Genomic DNA, 20112 nt, shown 5'->3' on the forward strand with positions numbered 1-20112 from the left:
GTATTTGCTTCAATTGATGGTGGGCCCCTCCCCTTCCGTTGGGATAAGGGGTGTATTTGTTGTGCTGAAGGCTTGGGGGGTTAGATTGTTTATCAATGCATTGTTATATTACATCTAGGTTCTATTTTTGGCTTTATCACAATACACAACAGATTTGCTTACCAAGCCTGTTCTATTTTTAGCTTTATCACAATACACAACAAATTTGTTTACCAAGCCTTGCTCATAAATCTATTGTTCAGCCTTCACACTAGGGTGGTAATCCCTAAAATGTGATATAATATCTGTTTTTCTAGATGGGTGGCTGCGCTGTAGCCTCTCAGGATACTTGGAGTTAATGTAGTTTTTCTTCTGCTTGGTACACTACACTCGTATTTTCGCTCGCAGCTCGCAGCTATTTGGCTTGTTTCAGCCTGTCGGCGGCAGGGAATGTCCCGTCCTGCGGCGCCGTGTATCCGAATCCGGCTGGTGGCGGCAGGGAATGTCCCTTCCTGCAGCACCGCTGGTTCGGATCCTGCTATCTCTTGCAGTAAAGGTTGGCCTATTTTCAGCCATTTGCACTTATTTGGCCTGTTTCAGCCCGTCCGCAGGCCTGTTTCAGCCCTTGAGCGCTCAATTCTCCGTTAGATGTCGGCGCTTCTCGCGGTTCTCCGTCAAGTTTCGCTGCTCTCCGCAGTCTCTCGTCCGATTTCGCTACTCTCCGCAGCTCGGGTTCCGCCACACTTAGTGGTCTTTCGCTAGGTTTCGCTTCCACAACTGCTGGATGCAGAGTTAGACCTTGCTATCCAGGGTGGGTAATTCAGGTTGCTTGTGTCAGTTTTGCCAGTTTCACTGCTGGGAGTACCTTAGCCTCAGCTGCGCGTCTGCTCTACACTTGTGGTTTGCCGTAATCTCACACAGCTGTCACCAAAAGTTGTGGTATCCGCCTAGGATAAATGGCAGACACCAGAGTTCAAATGACTACGGCAGTGTGAACAGACGTGGACACCTATACTATAGAGAAGCTACGCTTCTCTAGCAATCACTAAATAATAAACAGAGTCTATTCAGTTGTTCCTTTATTCAGGGTCTAAGGTTTACTAAAGTTATATACAACAAACAATAAATACACAGATAGGAATAAGTAATCATAAACAGAATCAATATAATACATATACAATAGTCAGTTTGGGCAATAATGATCCCCCATCCCTGGAAAGGGTGGGGGGAATTAACAATACAGCTTAACCATAATAAGGCTGTCAGAATCTATCATTAATTTTAGGCATAGGGAGGGGGTCGGCAGACCCCTTCCCCAGGACTCGGGGGAGGGCCCTCGGCCCTTCCCCGAACCCAGGTCAGGGTTGCCATAGGCATGGCTCACGGTTGCCGAATACCACACTATCTATTTAAGCGGCAATCAAATTAAGTAATTTTACATAATAACAAAATTACACTGAATGCTAAAATAATTCTATAATATAAAGTGGTAAGAATTTTTTGTCTGAAACTAAAAATCTCGAAAATTGTTGATCGAAATTGGTTTTACTGTTCAAGGAAGCTTTACAAATGTGTTGGGCGGCTTTAGGCAAATTTTCTACCTTTTTCTTGCCCTCACCTAGAGTCTAAGGGCGAAGTAACTATATGTAATACAAAATAGAACGATGACCGTCCGTCTGAAGCTTAAGACGGAGAAAGGCGAATCCCCTAGAGGCTTAAGGAGCAAAGCCACTAGTAGATTTCTAAGAGAGAAAGGCAGATAATTAGATAGCAAAAATAGTTGTAATAGGATACCAAAGCCTTGTAACCCTATACTTAACCCCCGTAGGGCTACCAATTGGCCAATTTAACCTAATCTAACCTGACCTAAGGTAAAAAATGGTCCAACCTCTTATTTCAGGTTATTTAAAAAAATAAGGTTTTAGGAAAATTGCATATGTGAAGTGAGCCCTTTTTAGTGCCTCTAAAAAATTATGTCATACAATACGAATGACCAATAATATGCAATACACATACTAAATTACCAATAGCAGGCTGGTATACATTATATCTGAATGACGTCATTTTTTATAGACACTATAAAAAGCTTCCATAAGTGTACATGAAAACTAATCTTCTTTTTTTAAAAGCGAAGCTTTTCTATAATTAGGGTCGGTCCGTCCATACGTCCGTCACAGAGAGTTAGCTCTTTTCGTTAATTTAAACAGGTTATAATTGTCCTATCGATTCCAAACTTTGCATGATGATTCCTGTAGTAGTTAGGTACAATTTAGAAAGCGTAGCAACTCTATAATCAATACCAGAATGTTTGTACGTCGATTTGAAACATGTCGAATTTTAACTTTTTTGACAACTAATTTTTGTATGTACAAATTATTCGATTCTTCTGATTTATTGAAAACTGATTCCTATTACAACAAGGTACAATGTTATAAGCAAATCATCTCTATAAACAAGTCTCAAAAATGTAAGTATGTCCTTAAACAGTATCATCTATTTGTGCAGTTTTGCAACAAATTTTCTTAAAATATTGTTTGTACTGATGCATTAATATTCTGCTAATTCAGTTTTGACAAGTGTTAATGCTCGTTTGTCCTTCCATTTCAGAGCTTCGCTTTTATGAGTGTTATCATCCTTTTTTTTGTTATAGTTACGGCTGCTGCGCAAGTGCAAGTACACAATTGAAAAAGAACACAATGAGAAGGAGATGGCTCAGCAGGTAAAAACAGATGGACAGTAATCAAATGCCGGTTCTCAAAGTCGTACGCGGTCATACGCAATGTTCGGAGGGTAACGCAAAGTTCACTTCTCAGTTCTAGCGATTTGAATTACTTATATTCTGTACAAGATAAAAGCGATGCTAGCAAAATTATCTAATTCGCTATGATATAAAGATGATTTTCTCAAATGCCGAAAACTTAGATCATTTGTTTGTGTCACCCTTCCAAAATTGCGTATGACTGCTTACGACTTAGACAACAAAAAATAATAAAAATCAAATTGATTGTTATTTATTGCATCATAGTAAAGACAGGTTTCTGCGGATATTGAAATGGAAAAAGTTAAACTATTTTTATGATTTTTATTTTAATATTTGTGGAAAATTGTCTGTAATCCGAGGCTATACATGGTTTTCCATTAGGACTTAGAACCGGTTCTAATCCACCGGATATTAATCGGTTTCGAAGCATTACTGTAAAAAATATTAATCTATCTTGTTTTTGGTTGGAAATCGATCAAACAGTAATTAATTTTACAAGCAAAAAATTCATAACGTTTTTTTAACTTTGGATCAATCAAAGTTTACCACCCACTAAGCAGATTTTCAAAGCGAAGCTATTCTATAATTGGTGTCAGTCCGTCCGTCCGTAATGGTTAGCCTTTTTTCTTAAATTTGAACAGGTTAAAATTGTCCTATCGTTTTCGAACTTTAAATGATGATATCTTTAACAGTTAGGTAAGATTTAGAAAGCGTAGCAACTCAAAAAATCTTTATCAGAATGTCCATTTATTACATAATGATTTTTAACTTTTTGGACAACAATTTTTCATGTGATGTATTGACCTATTCATCTGATTTTTGGAATACTGATTATTAGAATAAAAAAGTACAATGTTAAAAGCAAAGCATCTCTATAATCAAGTTCTAAAAATGTAAGTATGTCCTTAAACTGTATTCTGTATTTATGCAATTTTGCAAGAAATTTACTACAAATTTTGTTTATACAATTATGTTTTGCTTATTCAGTTCTGATACTCTAAAAGTTTTTATATTTGTTTGTCCTTCCTTTTGATTTTTAGAGCTTCGTTTTGTATGTTGTCATCCTTGTTTTAGTGTAATTTATATTAGTAATTGTAAATGATTATAATTGATATATCAAAGTTACGATTAAAAAGAATCTTTTTATTAACATTATTTTAACTAGAGAAATTACTGAATATTACTTGGCTTTAAATAATAATAGTAACTAAAAATTTTGTTTACTATTAATAAAACTATAGTTTGATAGCTAAGTTCAAACTTTTCCATGAATAATTTTTGAAAATATAGAAGCCAAATATTGAGATGTTTTATTATGAAGTGTTGAAGGAACGAATAATAAAATATTATCAAGGAAAAATTTATTTTATCCACTTTTAATGGCATTTTTGCAGGCTCATTTTACTGCCAATGAATCAGTTTTTTTAGTGGGATAAAACAATTAATGGGCATTTAATACATTGAAATCTAGCAAATTGATCAATTGTTGTTTTTGGCAGATAGGTAGATAGAGAGATAGACATACAGAAAGAAAAAAAAACAGACATAAACATAGAATGGAATACAGAAAGATAGACATACAGATTGAGAGATAGACAGACTGACTAGCAGACATATAGGCATACTGAGATACAGACAGACTGACAAACAGACAGACTGACATACTGACAGACTGACAGATAGATAGATAGATAGTTGGATGAACAGACAGATATACATACAGATTGAGAGACAGACAGACAGACTGACAGAAATATGTATATAAAGATAAAAAGAAAGATTTTACTGCCAATAAATCGTTTTATGAGGTTCAGATAAAACAATCAATGGGCATTTAATGCATTGGAATCTCGTTAATTGCTCAATTATTAGCTAATTTTCGGATAGATAGATCGATAGATGAATGGATAAATAGATAGATAGGCAAACAACGCAAGATGAAACAAAAAGTTAGATAGATAGAGAGGAGAAAAATAGATAATAGTTATTTCTTTCATCGTATTATAAACCGCTTTCCGCGGATATAGAATGTACAATTATAAGATTAAAACTAGTTTTTTTTTAGCCCCGAGTTGCCGAAGGCACGGGCTAAAAAAACTGGTTTTTATCTTATGATTGTACATTTCTATATTCGTAGAAAGCTGGATATAATACGATGCTAGACATAGTTTTTTCGTATAGATGAGAACCGGTTCCTATCCACCGGATTCGAATGAATACGAGAAAAAGAAATAAAAGAATCTGACAGATTTTTAAACATACAGACATATATACTGACAGATAAATAGACAGACACAAAGACAGACATATAAACGGACATACGAACATACAGGAAAGCATACAAACATAGTAGCAGACAGACCGATAGACAGACCGACAGACAGACCGAAAGACAGACAGACAGACATAAAGACAGATTGATAAAAAAACAGACTATTACGATGCTTGTTCATTTTGCGATTAAGTCTCCAAATTAAGAGTGAAATTATAGCAATAGAAATTACAGTTAAATTTTGACTTCATACCCTAAGTTTTGTTGGGATAAATTTCATAATAATAAAAAATAGTTTTAACAAAGATGACATATCTATAAGACTGACTGACTTTCGGACAGACATAGTGAATTATAAAACATCTTTGCTACTAACAAATATTTAAATAAGAAGGATGACAACATCCATAAAAAATCTGCCTGTTTTAAATAATTATGTCACTCAAAGTTGTTTTAAAAATTAAAATAAATAATAATAAATTGTCTTATAAACTTTTTGGTAACGATCATTGAGTTGCTACACTTGTTAAATCATACCTAATTGTTAAAGAAATCAAAGAAAAAGCTTTTCTTTAAAAAGTATTTGATTAGGTTGATGCTGTTACAAAAGGGATCAAGATAACAAGCTTGAATGGTAAGAAGACGCAGGGACGTTCTACATCTGTTCACATGCCTAGGTAGGATATCTAAATCTTCTCACTGTGTAGGAACAATCCGACCACTGTATGTACATTTGTATGAATTGATAAGGATAAAGTTGTGTCTTGTATTGTTCCTTAAGATCTCTGGAACAGAAGTCTTTTCTTGACATGTTGGGCTGTTTATTATCCTTGTCCCCTAAGTTTTATAATAATGTTTCTCGTATTCATTCGAATCCGGTGGATAGGAACCGGTTCTCATCCACACGAAAAAACTATGTCTAGCATCGTATTATATTCAGCTTTTTACGAATATAAAAATGTACAATCATAAGATTAAAACCAGTTTTTTAGCCCGTGCCTACATGCGAGAAATAACTATTCCTAATTTGTTGTAATTACAACTTTAGGAACTTTAACTGAATTTTGATTGGTGGGGTAACCAATTTTAGTGTCCTAACGTTGCAACCACTTAAAGTAATCCATAGAATTGGAAACGTTGTGCATAATTATTGGGCATGTACATCAATTTAACGTCCATTGTCTTATCCCTTTAGATCCCTTATATATTTTGCTTTTCAGGGGTGGTGCGCCTGTAACTGTCTCGGACTGGATGAATTTGACCCAGCAAAATCTGCAGCGAGCTGTTCAAACTCTTGAAGGAAACATTGAATATCTTAACATATACAATAACTAGTTCAACCCGCGACTGTGGCTCAACGCGTAGCGCACCCGTACGTCGTCGGGGATGTAATAGGTTCGAATCTCGGTTCGACGCTGCGTTATAACATATTAGCGGCTACGCCCCTAGAGGCCTCTAGTGGCACTTTAAATGTTTTTGTTTGTTAAAGTTAATTTTTTATGTACGATACCGTTTTATTTGACGTTGAAGTCTCCCCTAAATTTTAAAAAAAATTCGATTTTTTTGTCATTTCTCTTGGGAGGGTGGTGGTACCCTCCCCCAAAATAGTTATAAACCTTCCCGGGACTTATGAGAAGCTACCCTGTTAAGGAGTACCCGATTGGTTCAGCGGTTAGCGAGATCCTTCGGTACAAACACACAGACAAACACACAAACACACAGACATCCTGTTACTTTAGTATAAGGATTAGTATAACGTTAAAAATAGTTTCTACTGCTGCTATGTTAGGTGCGCAACATTAATAGTTTGAGTAGGAGTATGTCTTGGCCCAAAACAGGCGAACACAGTAATAGTGTCTGACTGATTATGACGTAACAAAAAAATTAGCCAATGAGAGGCCGTTATTGACCAATGGTAAAATTTATAGTGGCTCTCATTGGCTAATTTTTTTTGTTACGTCATAATCAGTCAGACACTATTACTGTGTTCAAAACAGGCGCAACTCATTATCATGCACAGTTAGTCGACAAAGGTCGTGCAATAAAAGAGTTTGTTGGCTGATGGGTGTTACTTACCCCGGGTGTTTGGACGGGAAAAGGAGAGATTTGACTTGTTAGTGTACGGGGCGCTTTGCAATATTTTTGCAATGTAGCAAATATAATTTTGCAACACCTGGGTTGTTGGACTTAACGTTAAAGTTTCATTGAAAGCAGCCTCGCACGTATGAGGTACATATCAATTACTTAATTTTTTTTAGCGCAGATACTCTTTAATGAGGATATGTTCGTCTGTCTGTCCATAAGAACGTTAAAAAAGTGTAACATTTATATAATTTTGAATGGGTAGTATATTCTTGTAAATTTTCCATAAATCATTTTGATATACAGAATGGTAATTTTGTTGATCATTACTGGGTCTGTACATTGTCTTTTCCCTTATATATTAATTGAAAAGTAAAACTAAATAGAAGGTGAGATGCACTTGTTGATATGAATTAATCTTGATCCTAATTCATTGAAATAATATAAATGTGCAAAGTGCCCATTACCCCCATCATCAAAATTAATCTCAATTATCTGCACATTATACACAGAGCGCGCGCCACAGGAAAAGTCCCATTTTAAAAATATGCTAAAAAGTGTTTTGAATTTAAATTTAAAGTGCTGTTTATTACACTGGTCCCAAATGTTTTATGTTTTCTTATTTGTTGGCCTAAACTCTTTGGAGACTTTGGTGAATTTTGATTGGTTAACTCATTAAGCTGAGTGTTCAACGTTTCAACCACTAATTTTATTCTACAGAAGGTGTAATTATGTTTAGCATCATTGGGAATGTACCTCAATTAATCGGTCATTATCTTGTCCCTTTAGATCCCTGCATTATCATAGCGAAGCTCAATAAATCAAACATTTAAAGCAAAATTGCCAAACATCGCAAAGAAATTAAATAAATAAATACACGATGCTTCATTACATTTATTCACTTCATTATGGGATGCTTTGCTTTTATTATAGTGCCTTAATCTTTCTAGAAACCATTATTCTGAGATTCAAATTAATATGAAAATTTACTAATTATAATCAAATAATTCTATTTTAAAATGAACTGAAATGGACTTTTGGTAGAGAGATACTACACTTTATTATTTGTACTTAACTATTACAGGAATCATCATGCCAAGATTAAAATCGATAGAACAATTCTAACATGACTAATCTAACAATTACAGCTAGTCTTTACGGACTGTCTTACCCTATATGTAGAAAAGCTTCGCTTTTAAAAATGTACCAATCTAGAAGCCACACCTTGTATGTATATTATACGGCCACTGACCACGGCAAAAAGTGCAATTAATTGTGCAAATGAATTAATAAGAGTTTTTATGGGAAAGTCCGCAAAAAAGCTGAGTTTTGTGATGCATGTCTGCGCGGCCTGGAAAACTATATACGCTGCGGTGTTCAGTTCATACTTTTAGACAAAATATTCTTCAAATTTAATAGCATAGATTTTGTTTAATTCATGGAGGTATGGGGACTTTAGACTGAAAATTATACTTTATCAAACACGTTTTCTTATTCGTTAAAACCTCGTTCAATAAAACCAAAATTGATAGATTCAAATTGGAAGTTTTCCATCTTAAATATATCCATCTAGTATATAAGTAATTTTGTGCTATTGCAGATTTTTTTTACACTTATTAGACTTTTTTTACAACCTGATTCTTTTTATTACCCAGTTGTTAGACGTCTAAAAAGTGCACATAGGGAACCCCCTTTGGTCTCTGGCATTAACTCATTCAATTAATATGACAATTTATTTCTACAATTATGTAATTTCCGCTATATTTTGCAAAACAAATAAAAAGTTGCTATGAACCAAAGGAGATCTAGATACCTACTCTATAAATCAGCCAACAGGGAAACATTTGAGGAGCAATCCGGTCATGTTATTGGTTAGAAAGAGTACAGATTTGAGTTATAGAATAGAAGTTATATTTTCATTTCCTTTGCATGATAAAAAATCAAGAGCGAAATCTTGTATTGTGTATTTTATTTTATTTCCTTTTTATTAATTTGCTATTATTTTATTTCATCAATTTGATAATTCTAAGATATTCAATGTTATACTATTTTAGGATCTTTCCATCTTAGGTAAGTAAATTTATCTTTAATTTAAAAAAAAACATTAATCTATATTTATCCCTTTAACGTTGGGGGGGGGGGGGGGCCTGAAAAACCCCTCCACCCTTGCTATCTCGGAAACCATTAGAGATATAACCAAAAGACAAAACTAAAATTGGAGACAAAATAGGGTGGGGGTTGGGGTGGGGGGGGGGGGGTAGGGGGAGGGTGTGGTAGAGTAGAGAGGGTCTATATGAACGTGCTCCCGAAATAAAAGTTTTTAAAAAACCATAGGGTAGGGGGTGGAGTAGAGAGGGTCCATATGACCGTGCCCCTGAAATAAGAGTTTAAAAAAAAACATAGGGTAGGGGGTGGAGTAGAGAAGGTCTATATGAACCTGCCCTCGAAATAAGAGTTTTAAATAAAAACCATACGGTAGAGGGTGGCGTAGAAAGGGTCCAAATGAACATGGAGGTGGGGTGGAGTAGGGAGAGGGTTGGTATGAACGTGCCCCCAAAATAAGAGTTTAAAAAAAACATAGGGTAGGGGGTGGAGTAGAGAGGGTCTACATGACCGTGCCCCTGAAATAAGGAAAAAAGAAGTTGGGAAATCAACATTCAATATAAGTAACGAATCTCTAAAGTTATTTCTCAGTTATTTCTCGCATCGTATTATAAACAACTTTTCGCGGGTGTAAAATGTACAATTATAAGATTAAAACCAGTTTTTATATTCGTAGAAAGCTGGATATAATACGATGCTAGACATAGTTTTTTTCGTATGGATGAGAACTGGTTCTTATCCACCGGATTCAAATGAATACGAGAAAAATTGTTGTCAACATACTTACGAACTTTCTCTCATTGATTGTGGATTTAAATTAACTATTAGAGCTATCCGTACGTAAATAGGAATGTGTAGCAGACCCACCCTAATTATAAAAAAGCTTCGCTTTTACTAATGATACTTATATCATTATTTTTTTTCCAAGCAAATGTCGTTACATAGTTACGAAGATGAATATGAAGTTGTATAGTATGGACAAATATTTTTTTTTTTTTTTTTTTCAATAAATGTTTAAAAAATAATTATTGATACCTTCGCATAAGAGACAATTGTCTGCTGATAAAAAAAATAAAAATGTAAATTCCTGTTGTACTTGCCCAGGTCTTCCGCCCCTTTATATATTGACTACAATTTTTTGGCGATCTATTTTTGGTTGTGTTGAAAATGACGATTTTTTAGGGAATTTTTTTTATCAATTTTGAAAAAATTTTCCCCTTACTATACAGTTCTTAGTTTGGTTTGCAACAAATATTAAAAGCGTTGCTACAATAAAATTAGTGGTTGGCCGTATGAACAAAGTAATATGAACCTTTCTTTCTCTAATTTACTTTTGATCTATGTATGAAATGGTATGAATTAGAACATTATAAAATATAAAACATTCCAGTTTGGCTTCGAAACCAATTAATATCCGCTGGATTAGAACCGATTCTCAGGCATTATGAAAAATTATGCCTCGTATTATATCCAGTTTTCTACAAATTTCAAATGAAGAATCATAAAATTGATACCAGTTTTGTTTGCCTGGTCCTTCGGCCCATCGGGACTAACAAAACTGGTTTTTATCTTATGATTCTAAATTTTGATATCCGCGGAAAGCTGTCTACAATACGAGGCGATGAATAACTATTAGATTTATTAAATTGTTATTGCTTGTGCTAAGAATATTCTAAGTAGCGAAACTTCTCTATATTTGTCGAGTCTGCAATAATTGGATGCCCCGTTTTTATTTCTTATATACTATATGAAAGATCGACCGCATATTTTGCTTAAAAGTTTAAACAGTTTTGTTACCATTGGACAGTATCGTCCTTGTTTGAATATATTTCTAAAGTACGTGTTTCAAGATTAGAGCTATTGATTACTGAAATTATACAGGGAGTAAGGGAGGGGACAATGGATCGAATATTCAATTTTTAGGAGTCTCAGACTTTGGGGACTGGCTTAAAGGGAATGTGCAAGAATTTAGCAGTTTCTGACTGAGTTTGGGGACTTGCGCATGAAATCCCGCTACTCGTTATGTATGTTTTGAATATTGCAGACGGGGAGAAGGGATAAGGGTAGTGGGGGCATGGGAAATAAACACTCGTTGTGTTGGTTTGGAATGTAGCAGAAGGGGAGAAGGGAGAAGGGAGGTGGGGGCAAGGGGCAAGGGAAATAAACAGAATAAAAAGGGGCAGTCATATTCTTGCTAGCAGCTGGCCGGGACCAATGATATTTTAATATAAAAATCACACCAAAAAACCTCAATATATTTCATCAAAAACAAGTTGTGATTTCACTTTATATGACGCTATGGAAATCTATTATCCAATTAACAATCCCTTTATAATTTCCTACAAATTTATTGGATTAAACTGGATTTCATGCCCTTTCTTTGATAACTCTTATATTGAATTAATTGCCCATTGTCCCCTCCCTTACTCCCTGGAAATTATATATGTAAGTTTTCTTAATATGTTTGTGACAAAACTTTCTAAGAAGTTGAGAATCTATTCTATAGAGAGGCTAAGGTCTTAAATTTTCTTTTAAAAGTTTAATTCAAAGATTCACAAACTCATTTATTGTTGTTTAAATTTTTCGGCTGAAAATGTGACCTTAAAAAACAGGGAGGTGGGGGACATTGGACTGTAAATTATACCTAAAGTTCAACTAAAAATTCTCCTTGTTTTTATTTAAACGTTGGTTACTTTTATTAAAGTTTGAATGTGTTTTACAAAAGTAGCAGTGTCCAAACTTTTCTCCCAATTATTTTAATCTACAAAAGGCTTTTTTTATCATAATTTCAAGGAGCGGTAAATTTATCGCCCATTGTCTTATTTCTTAAAATTTCTGAAAAAGGACATTTTATTTGTAAAAAAAAACTATAACCATTAATATTATAAATTTTCCCAGATTATATTATTTAATACTTATATTTGCGGGAACTTTTGCTTAATGAAATCTTCCAATTTTTAACATTTACAAAACAGCCTGCTTTATTGCATCAAGATCCATGACAGATCTATATAGGAAATAAATGTCTATATATGAGCTCAAGTTTTCCAAGTAATAAATGTTTAAAACTCATAGTGCTCCAATAATCCGTAATAAACTCTCATTGACCAGAACGATGAGACCCATTATTTTACTCTATGAAGAATGACTTCATTTTTTTATTTCATGTTGCTATTTGAATTATATTGAAGTATTAAATTTCTATCCATAAAACAGAAAATTTAAATTTATAATATAGTAAATAAAAGAAAACTTAGTTTTGAAATAATTTCATACTAGCGATATGTGCGTAATGTGGTCAGATAATGAACTAAAATTTAACATTTAACTAAACATTTTAACCCTTTCAGGACGTTAATTTGAAATAAAAAATATTAAGATCCTAAAATAGTTTAAAGAAAGAAATCGTCAAGGAGAAGATAATGGAAGAATAGGGTTAATAGTCAGAATTCAGATAACCAAAAGAAAGTAAATAAAACATTGAATAAACCTAGCCAATAGCGAGATAATTATATCGAGCCCAACTCTAGTGTATTATTTTAACAATTGTTTCTCACAATAATGGATATAAAATACGTGGATATTGTGAGAGATTCTCGAATACCTTGATAAAATGTTTCTTCAAGCTGGCCATGCTAATATAACAATACCCTCCATCCCCTCCATTTTACTTTACCCAAATCACTCCCCTGATCATGGTGGAACGTATTAACCAATATCTGAGGACTATAGTAGCAACCTAAAATAACTGACAAAATTTCCCCGATTACAATATCCACGAATTTTAGATCCATTTTCACAATTATACGCATAAAAAGTATTTATATTAAGTAATATTATTATACATTAAGTACAATGGCATTATGCGGCTTTAGTCCTGCTTTTACGGAATCGTATACTGAATACACGATCTATCTTGTCTATGGAATATTAGTGGCTTCGCCCCTTTAGGGGCTTTTTCCTAAAGGTTGAGGAGATATTTTTAACATTTTTATTATTTTTTATAATTCTTTCTATTATTTATTATTGATTTATATTTCTTTTGATTGTTAAGTTTTCCTTTCTTTTGAGTTTTTTTTAATTTCTTTGCCTCTAACCTTTTAGGGCTTTGCCCCTACAGGGAAGGAAGGTTTCCCAATCGTTTTGAGTTAAAAAGAACATGTATAAAGAAGAAAAGACGAAAAAATATTCCTACTGCAGCTACGTCAGATGTGTGGCATAAAAAGTTTGAATAGGGGAAATAGCTTGACCCATAAAGAGGCACAACTCATTTCCATGAACAGTTAGGACTTTTTAGACAAATGTCGTGCAATCAAAGGGTTCGTTGTCTGTTGAATGTTACTTAACCTAATATTAATGTTAAAGTATCGCATCTCATTATATACGGATGATGCTTTGGATTCTCTAGATACCCACCTAAAAATCGAAGGAGAATCCAGCCCTTACGAGGTAAAGTAAGATACACTAATAGAAAAGCTAAAATACAAAAGACTTTTTTTTGGCGTCACGAGGTAATGAAGTACAAGATTTTACACCAAGTTAAGTATCTAATTAAAATTTGTCTTTGTTTAATTATAAGAAAATTTCCCATATCATACATATAATTTTTTCCTAACCAGTGTGTTGTATGAGTAAAAATATTTAGATTATAGCTGAGAATTCTAGCTAGTAAGACTTGATTTTATGCTCCCAATTGAACAGCTCTTTTTGTCATAATTAAAGTAATGGATCAACTATTACTTGGATCTTACACCAGATTTTCACGTTCTATAATAAAGTGAACTCTGTAGTGGGCTAAAATAACGATCTCAACCGCCATCACCCACACACACACACTTAACCCAATCCTCTTTCCTCCTACTGGATAAAAGGCCCGACCTATCAATGCGGGGAGATATTACAACCTAAATTGACGACAATTATTCTCCTGTTATATATTCCACATATATTTTACATCCATCATTAAAGTACACAAGTCTGCAACATAAATATGACGGATTAGACATGATTTTCAAATATAATTATATATATCAATCAAAACTACATAACTAAATATTTCTTTTTTTCGTAAAATTATGGAAATTTGTACTACAAATATATACATGAATGCAAAAAACTTATCATTTACCTTTATCGAACAAGAACAAATTTTTATATTAAGTTGTGCAGCGAAAACAACAGAAAACAAGGATGACAACAACCATAAAAGCGAAGCTCTAAAACGGTAGGACAAAAGGGCATTAACACTTGTAGAGTGTCAGAACTGAATAATTGAATATAAATATATAAGAGTCGAAGCAAAATTCTAAGTAAATTTGTTGAAAAATTGCTTCATGCAGGATAATGTTTAAGGACATACTTACATTTTTAGGACTTGATTATAGAGTTGCTTTGATTATAATATTGTACTTTGTTGTCCCAAAAATCAGTAAACCAAAAATCAGATCATTCGGATAATTAGATCATATAAAATTTGTTGTTAAAAAAGTGAAAAAATCAACATGTTGAAAATTGACGTACGGATATTTTAGTAACGATTATAGAGTTGCTACGCTTTTAAAATTATACCTAACTACTACAGGGATCCCAATGCAAAATTTGAAATCGATAGGACAATTATAACGTGCCTAAATTAACGAATAAAAGCTATCTATCTCGGACGGACGTACGGACGGACGGACGGACGGACGGACGGACGGACGGACCGACCCTAATTATAGAAAAGCTTCGCTTTTAAAAAGTTTAGACAGCAAAGACTTGAACAACCTAAACACTATCAATGAAAACCAACGAATAAGATATCTTGTTTATAAAAACTTTGGAAGTTATATTTTTATTGTAAAATTACTGTATAATCAATATTTATTTCCCAAGAAATAATTAGATTTATTTTACTTACTTTGTCAAATACAAACATATGCTATTGGAAAAAAATTTTAAAATCACAAAACTCTCCAAAATAAGTCCTTTTGTTTTTCATTCATATCATTCTAACCACTGAACCGATTTAATTCTGAATACTTCATAATTATTCGTGATGGAATCAATTGTACTAATAAGCCCCCCCCCCTCTCCCACAAAAATTATGAAGGGGCCACCCTCTAATATAATTTCTAGTTTCGCCCCCAGAGGTTAAAGAGTGAAAGTGTGGATTGTTTCAATAAATAAAATAGTTGCTACACAATCTGATAGTTTTATCAAAATATTTTTATGAAACTCTATACATAAATAGTATGTATTTAAGGAAAGAAACCCCTAATGATTTATTTATAAACATTATTACCCAATCTGTAGATTAAAATTGTTAGTTAGAAGTTTTACAACTACAACACTACAAGTTTCATTAAAATTATTGCCATTTCGAGTAAAATAATAAGTCCTATGACTTATAGAGAAGCTTCACTTCTAGGTTCAAGGTTACTTATTTTGTTGTAAACAAAATAAGTTCTAATTTTCCCTCATACAAGCTCACAGATAATGCTTAATCACATTTTAAAAATCACACAAGACTGATTGTGGCCAAAAAGTCATCTTTTTAATATCAAACAGACGACATACTGTTTTTTTTTCTTCTAAAAAGGGATTATTTACAGCTCAATATTTTGTCATTTTTCAGGTTGATTATTTTGCCTGTTATTTAGCCACCACTTTGAAAGATTTTATCAGTATAAAAGAAATTCTAGAAGGGGAAAGGGTTGGGTTGTACACAAAATAAGAAATTCTACCGTTTTATGATAAAATCCAAGTCTAGACCTGTGCGTATGTATTTGCAATGATTCCCTAGAAAAATGCATTTTCAAGAGTAGTAAGATATTTTGATATAGCTTCTGTATATGTGGTATCCGCCTAGGGTAAATGGCAGACACCAGAGTTCGAATAAAGACTACGGCAGTGTGAACAGACGTGGACACCTATACTATAGAGAAGCTACGCTTCTCTAGCAATCACTAAATAATAAACATAGTCTATTCAGTTGTTTCTTTATTGCAGGTCTAAGGATAACTAAAGTTGTACAACATAATATAAATACATATGGATTAGGAATAAAGATAGTTAAAGATAAATCATACAGTAAAACATAGATAATTGCAATGGTTAGGTAGATGGCTATCCCTGTCTGGGGCAGGCAGGATAGCCCATGGAACAGCACAATAGGTAGATAAGCATAGAGGGGTTGAGTGGTAGGTCTGGGTACTAAAGAGGGAAGGTTTGATGATTACTGCGACAACAACAGTCTGTGTGGGGGTGATTCTATCAGGTGAGGGAAGGCTTAGATCCTTTATCCCCAGGGTTGAGGTGGTGCTGATAACTTGGTGGTTGAAGGGGAAGGTTCCGGTGCTTAAGATGGGAGAGGGAGGGGTAACACCCCTCCCTCCATTTGCAGGACAACTGAGAGATGAAATCAATACCGTTATCTGACATATTTTCAGGTGGCTTTACAATTGTAGAATAACAGGATTTAGCTGGGTGCGTAGCATCACTATAATGTCTTGGTTTTCTGCATGGTCCAGAGTTGCCGCATACCACAACTCTCCCCTCGGAAGGCTGGGAGGGGTTGTCTGCACCGCCAGACTTCCGACAGTGGTTGCGGCCTTCAGTTTGTTGTCCTTGTGGAATGGGTCCGCCAGGATACCAGCTGCTGAACGGTGGTGGACTCCAGCCCTCCCCAGGTCGAACGGAATCTGCTATATCTGCTGGAGTAGCTGGTCCTGTTGGATGTTCTGGCCGTTGGATGTGTACCTCTGAGGCCACCCTGGCAACCTCCAGGGGTGGCACAGCACATGAGGGGGCTTGGACCAACAGCCGCCTGGTATACACCTCTTCAGGTTTCTCCACTGGGCTGGTGGTCTCCATCGTGTTGGTCACCTTGCTGCTGGCAGGCTGGCTACTGGATGCAGGCGCAGCTTCTTCGCCCTCGGGGCTGGTCAGGTTCATTCGGCTTCCAGGGTCTCTGTCAACGCGGGCAGGTGGTGGTTGCCATACTGTAGGAGCGTTGCCTCCCTCAGGCTCATCCTGGACATTGGCAGGGTGGTGCATGGCAGTCAGACCTGCGGGGTAGGGGAAGGTAACAGTCCATCCCTTATGCCGGAGGCTGTCTTGGATCTGCAAGGGTGGCTCCGCTCTAGTTGGCTGGGAGACAGGCCCATCCACGGCCACTGCTGCTGGTGGACTGCAGGCACAAGGCTCCGGATTTCCTCCCCTAGCCTGAAGGGGTCCAGGCACATCGTCTCCATCTTGGGTAGACATAATTGTTGGGGACCCTCTACTTCTATGGTTAGGCTCGGCACTTGGCGCATCTAGTTGAGTTACTCCCCAGGCAGCGGTCAAAGCTTCTTCAGTTTGGCTGGTAATGGCTGATATCCTGGTTCCTGGGGCAGATGCAGGGGGCGCAGGCAAGTTTGGCCCAGCCCAAACTTCCTGGTACACCAGTGCAATACAATTACCCTGGCTTGGTTGAGGGAGGTAGACAGCTGGATGCAGTTGAGGGTGAGGGACAGCTGGACTCTCCCTGCTGGCTGGGGGCTCTGGCTGGCTGGGGGTGACGGGTGTCACCCCTTCCTCTGGGGCTGCGGGCTCATTCCGGGGTCCAGGTATCTCGGTGGCGGCGACGGTTGTCGCCCCAGGCACCAGCGTGGGGGCGCTGGATAGCACCCCCCAGTCTTCACAGGGGTCCAGGTCTCTCGGTGGCGGCGACGGTTGTCGCCCCAGGCACCAGCGTGGGGCGCTGGATAGCACCCCCCAGTCTTCACAGGTGGCGGCGACGGTTGTCGCCCCAGACATCAGCTTGGTGGTGCAGGGAAGCACCTCTCGTTCCTTCCAGGTGGCGACGCCGGTTGGCGTCCCATACATCGACTCAGACTCGCTGGCTAGCGCCTCTTGCCTCTCCCACTCGGCGGCCGCCAGGGCCTCCCCGTACACCGTCCCGGTGGCGCTGGGTAGCGCCCCTCAGCTCTTGCTGGGGGTGACAGGGGTTACGGACACCGGTCCCCTGTGGTTGAGGCTGAGGTCCAGGCCAACCCGGTTGGGTTCAGCCGCTCCTCCCAGCACGTTGATCCTGGCCACTATGGTCCCAATCTGAGACACAGACTCCTGGGTAGCCGCGGCCCCAGCGGCGGCAGCTGGTTGGGGTGACGGCTGGGCATCTCCCTCCAGGTGGACCTGGGTGTCAGACTGGTTGCATGCAGGTTTTTGGGCGGCCTGGTGTTTCTTCATTGCCTGGTCCCAACCGGTTCTACACTTGGCGGCTGTGTGGCCGTTGAAGCGGCAGCGCCCCTTCGTCCAGCTGGGTCCCATCAGGCCGGCTTCCCCAGGGTGTATCAACCTGCCAGGTCTCTCCTCCTCCAGTTGGGGCACCAGCTGACAAACAGGGTCTCCCCTACTAGGGGTCAGGCGGTGCTGGGCTGCTTGTGGTGGCTCCTTGGTTACATTCAGCCTCCTCCCCATACACACAGGTCCCTTCCATCCAACAGCGGCTCTCCTCTCCTGGGTGGCGAGGCCAGCCTCGGCCTTAGCTTCTGCAGGTGCTTCTCCACATGAGGGATCCTGCCTCTGGGTACGCCAGGTAGTTGGTAGCAAAGGCCGTTGATGATGCCAGTCGGAAAGGGGGCTATGATCTCTGGGGGGTACCTGTGGCCAGTGTGTGGACAGGTACCCACAGTTGAACCAGCAAGGCCCAGAAGATGCCATACTGATGGTAGCCTGAACTGTATTCTGGACTGCCAGCAGGCTGTTGGTAGCCACCTGAGTTGGGCCAGAGTTGCCAGCTGGTATTGCGTCCCTGCCAGGCTCCGTCAGCTGCTGGTGGGGAGCCCCTGCGGTGGTTCTGGTTTTGGCAGGGGGTGGCCTTCTTATTGACTTCCCTAGTTGGAGCTCTGCATCCTGGTGGGCCTCCATCTTCAGCAGCATGGGGGAACTTGGCTGGGACATGTGCAGTGGTTCAACAGAGTAGAGGCATCTGGTCTTGGAGTGTGGGGGAACAGCCTCACTGCTGCTGGTCAACCCTGCTCCCTCCGTGCTGGGTAAAGCCTTCCACTGCAGCAGGTCACCAGTCCCCATCCTTAGGCCGGTCCCCAGTCGTTCCATGCCTGGGGGCTCCCAGGGAGGCTTGGGTGGCGGCTCCCCCACCCCCAGGTACGCGTCGGGCATCTGGGTGAAGAGCCTATTCCCCTGGGACAGCTCCCCATCCTCCAGCTTGGTGAGGCCAGCGCCAGGGAGGACCTTTCCACCCCAGAAACAGGTGGTACTGGCCCTAGGGCTGGGCCCCTTTGGAGTCTCAGTTCTGGTGGTAGTGTCCATCTTGGGGCTGGCCACTAAGTCTCTGAAGCTTGTCACCTTCTCATTAGGCTCAGTTGCATCGTTCAACACCTCCAGGAGGACACCTACAGGTTCAGCAATCCCCAGTCCAGTATTGCTATTTCTCGTGCGTTGAGCACCAACTGAACAGGAGCTGTGCAGCGGACATTCAGTCACCCTTCCAGACAAGGGCATCTCAAGGACCAGGGGTCTGTGACCTGGCATGTGTTTGATGTTCACTGTACTCAACACAGTAGGCCAAAGTAATAACAGAAGCAGTATCTTGTATGAAGAAGCAGAGAGTGGTGGGGTACAGATGTTGGTGGTTCTGGTCCAAATGAAGACTTCTGTCCACCACAGTGCCAGCAGCAGGCCTAGGCACACAGTTAATGCCCAATCAGGAATGTCTTCTATTGCCGCACGTCGGGCTAGGGGCTGACAAGTTCTTATCTTGTAGATATAGGAGCAGAGTAGAGTAGCCGCGCCGCAAGGAGGTTCGAGCCGGCTCACCCCTAGTATAAATACTTTAGCTGTGTAATTAGGGTGGTGGTCCACGTAGCCGTAGGCTCGGTCCTCCTGGCTCAAGAGTTTCTGTGGCTGGCGCGTCCCCATGATAAGTAGC

At 38.3% G+C, this 20112-nt stretch overlaps 1 protein-coding gene across 1 annotated transcript in view; it reads left to right on the forward strand.

Annotated features, from left to right (window-relative positions):
* LOC145332601 (tektin-1-like) overlaps positions 1-20112 on the forward strand; it is a 103446-nt gene that overhangs the window by 73115 nt on the left and 10219 nt on the right. Inside the window, exons 8-11 of the mRNA XM_080177609.1 lie at positions 2630-2698; positions 5604-5689; positions 6233-6310; positions 9147-9164. Coding sequence (XP_080033735.1) covers positions 2630-2698; positions 5604-5689; positions 6233-6310; positions 9147-9164 — 251 coding nt within the window. The remainder of the gene's footprint in view (positions 1-2629; positions 2699-5603; positions 5690-6232; positions 6311-9146; positions 9165-20112) is intronic.

Source organism: Acartia tonsa, chromosome 11, assembly GCF_053477335.1.
Source record: "Acartia tonsa isolate MP-2025a chromosome 11, ASM5347733v1, whole genome shotgun sequence".
In the NCBI taxonomy this organism is placed as follows: domain Eukaryota; kingdom Metazoa; phylum Arthropoda; class Copepoda; order Calanoida; family Acartiidae; genus Acartia; species Acartia tonsa.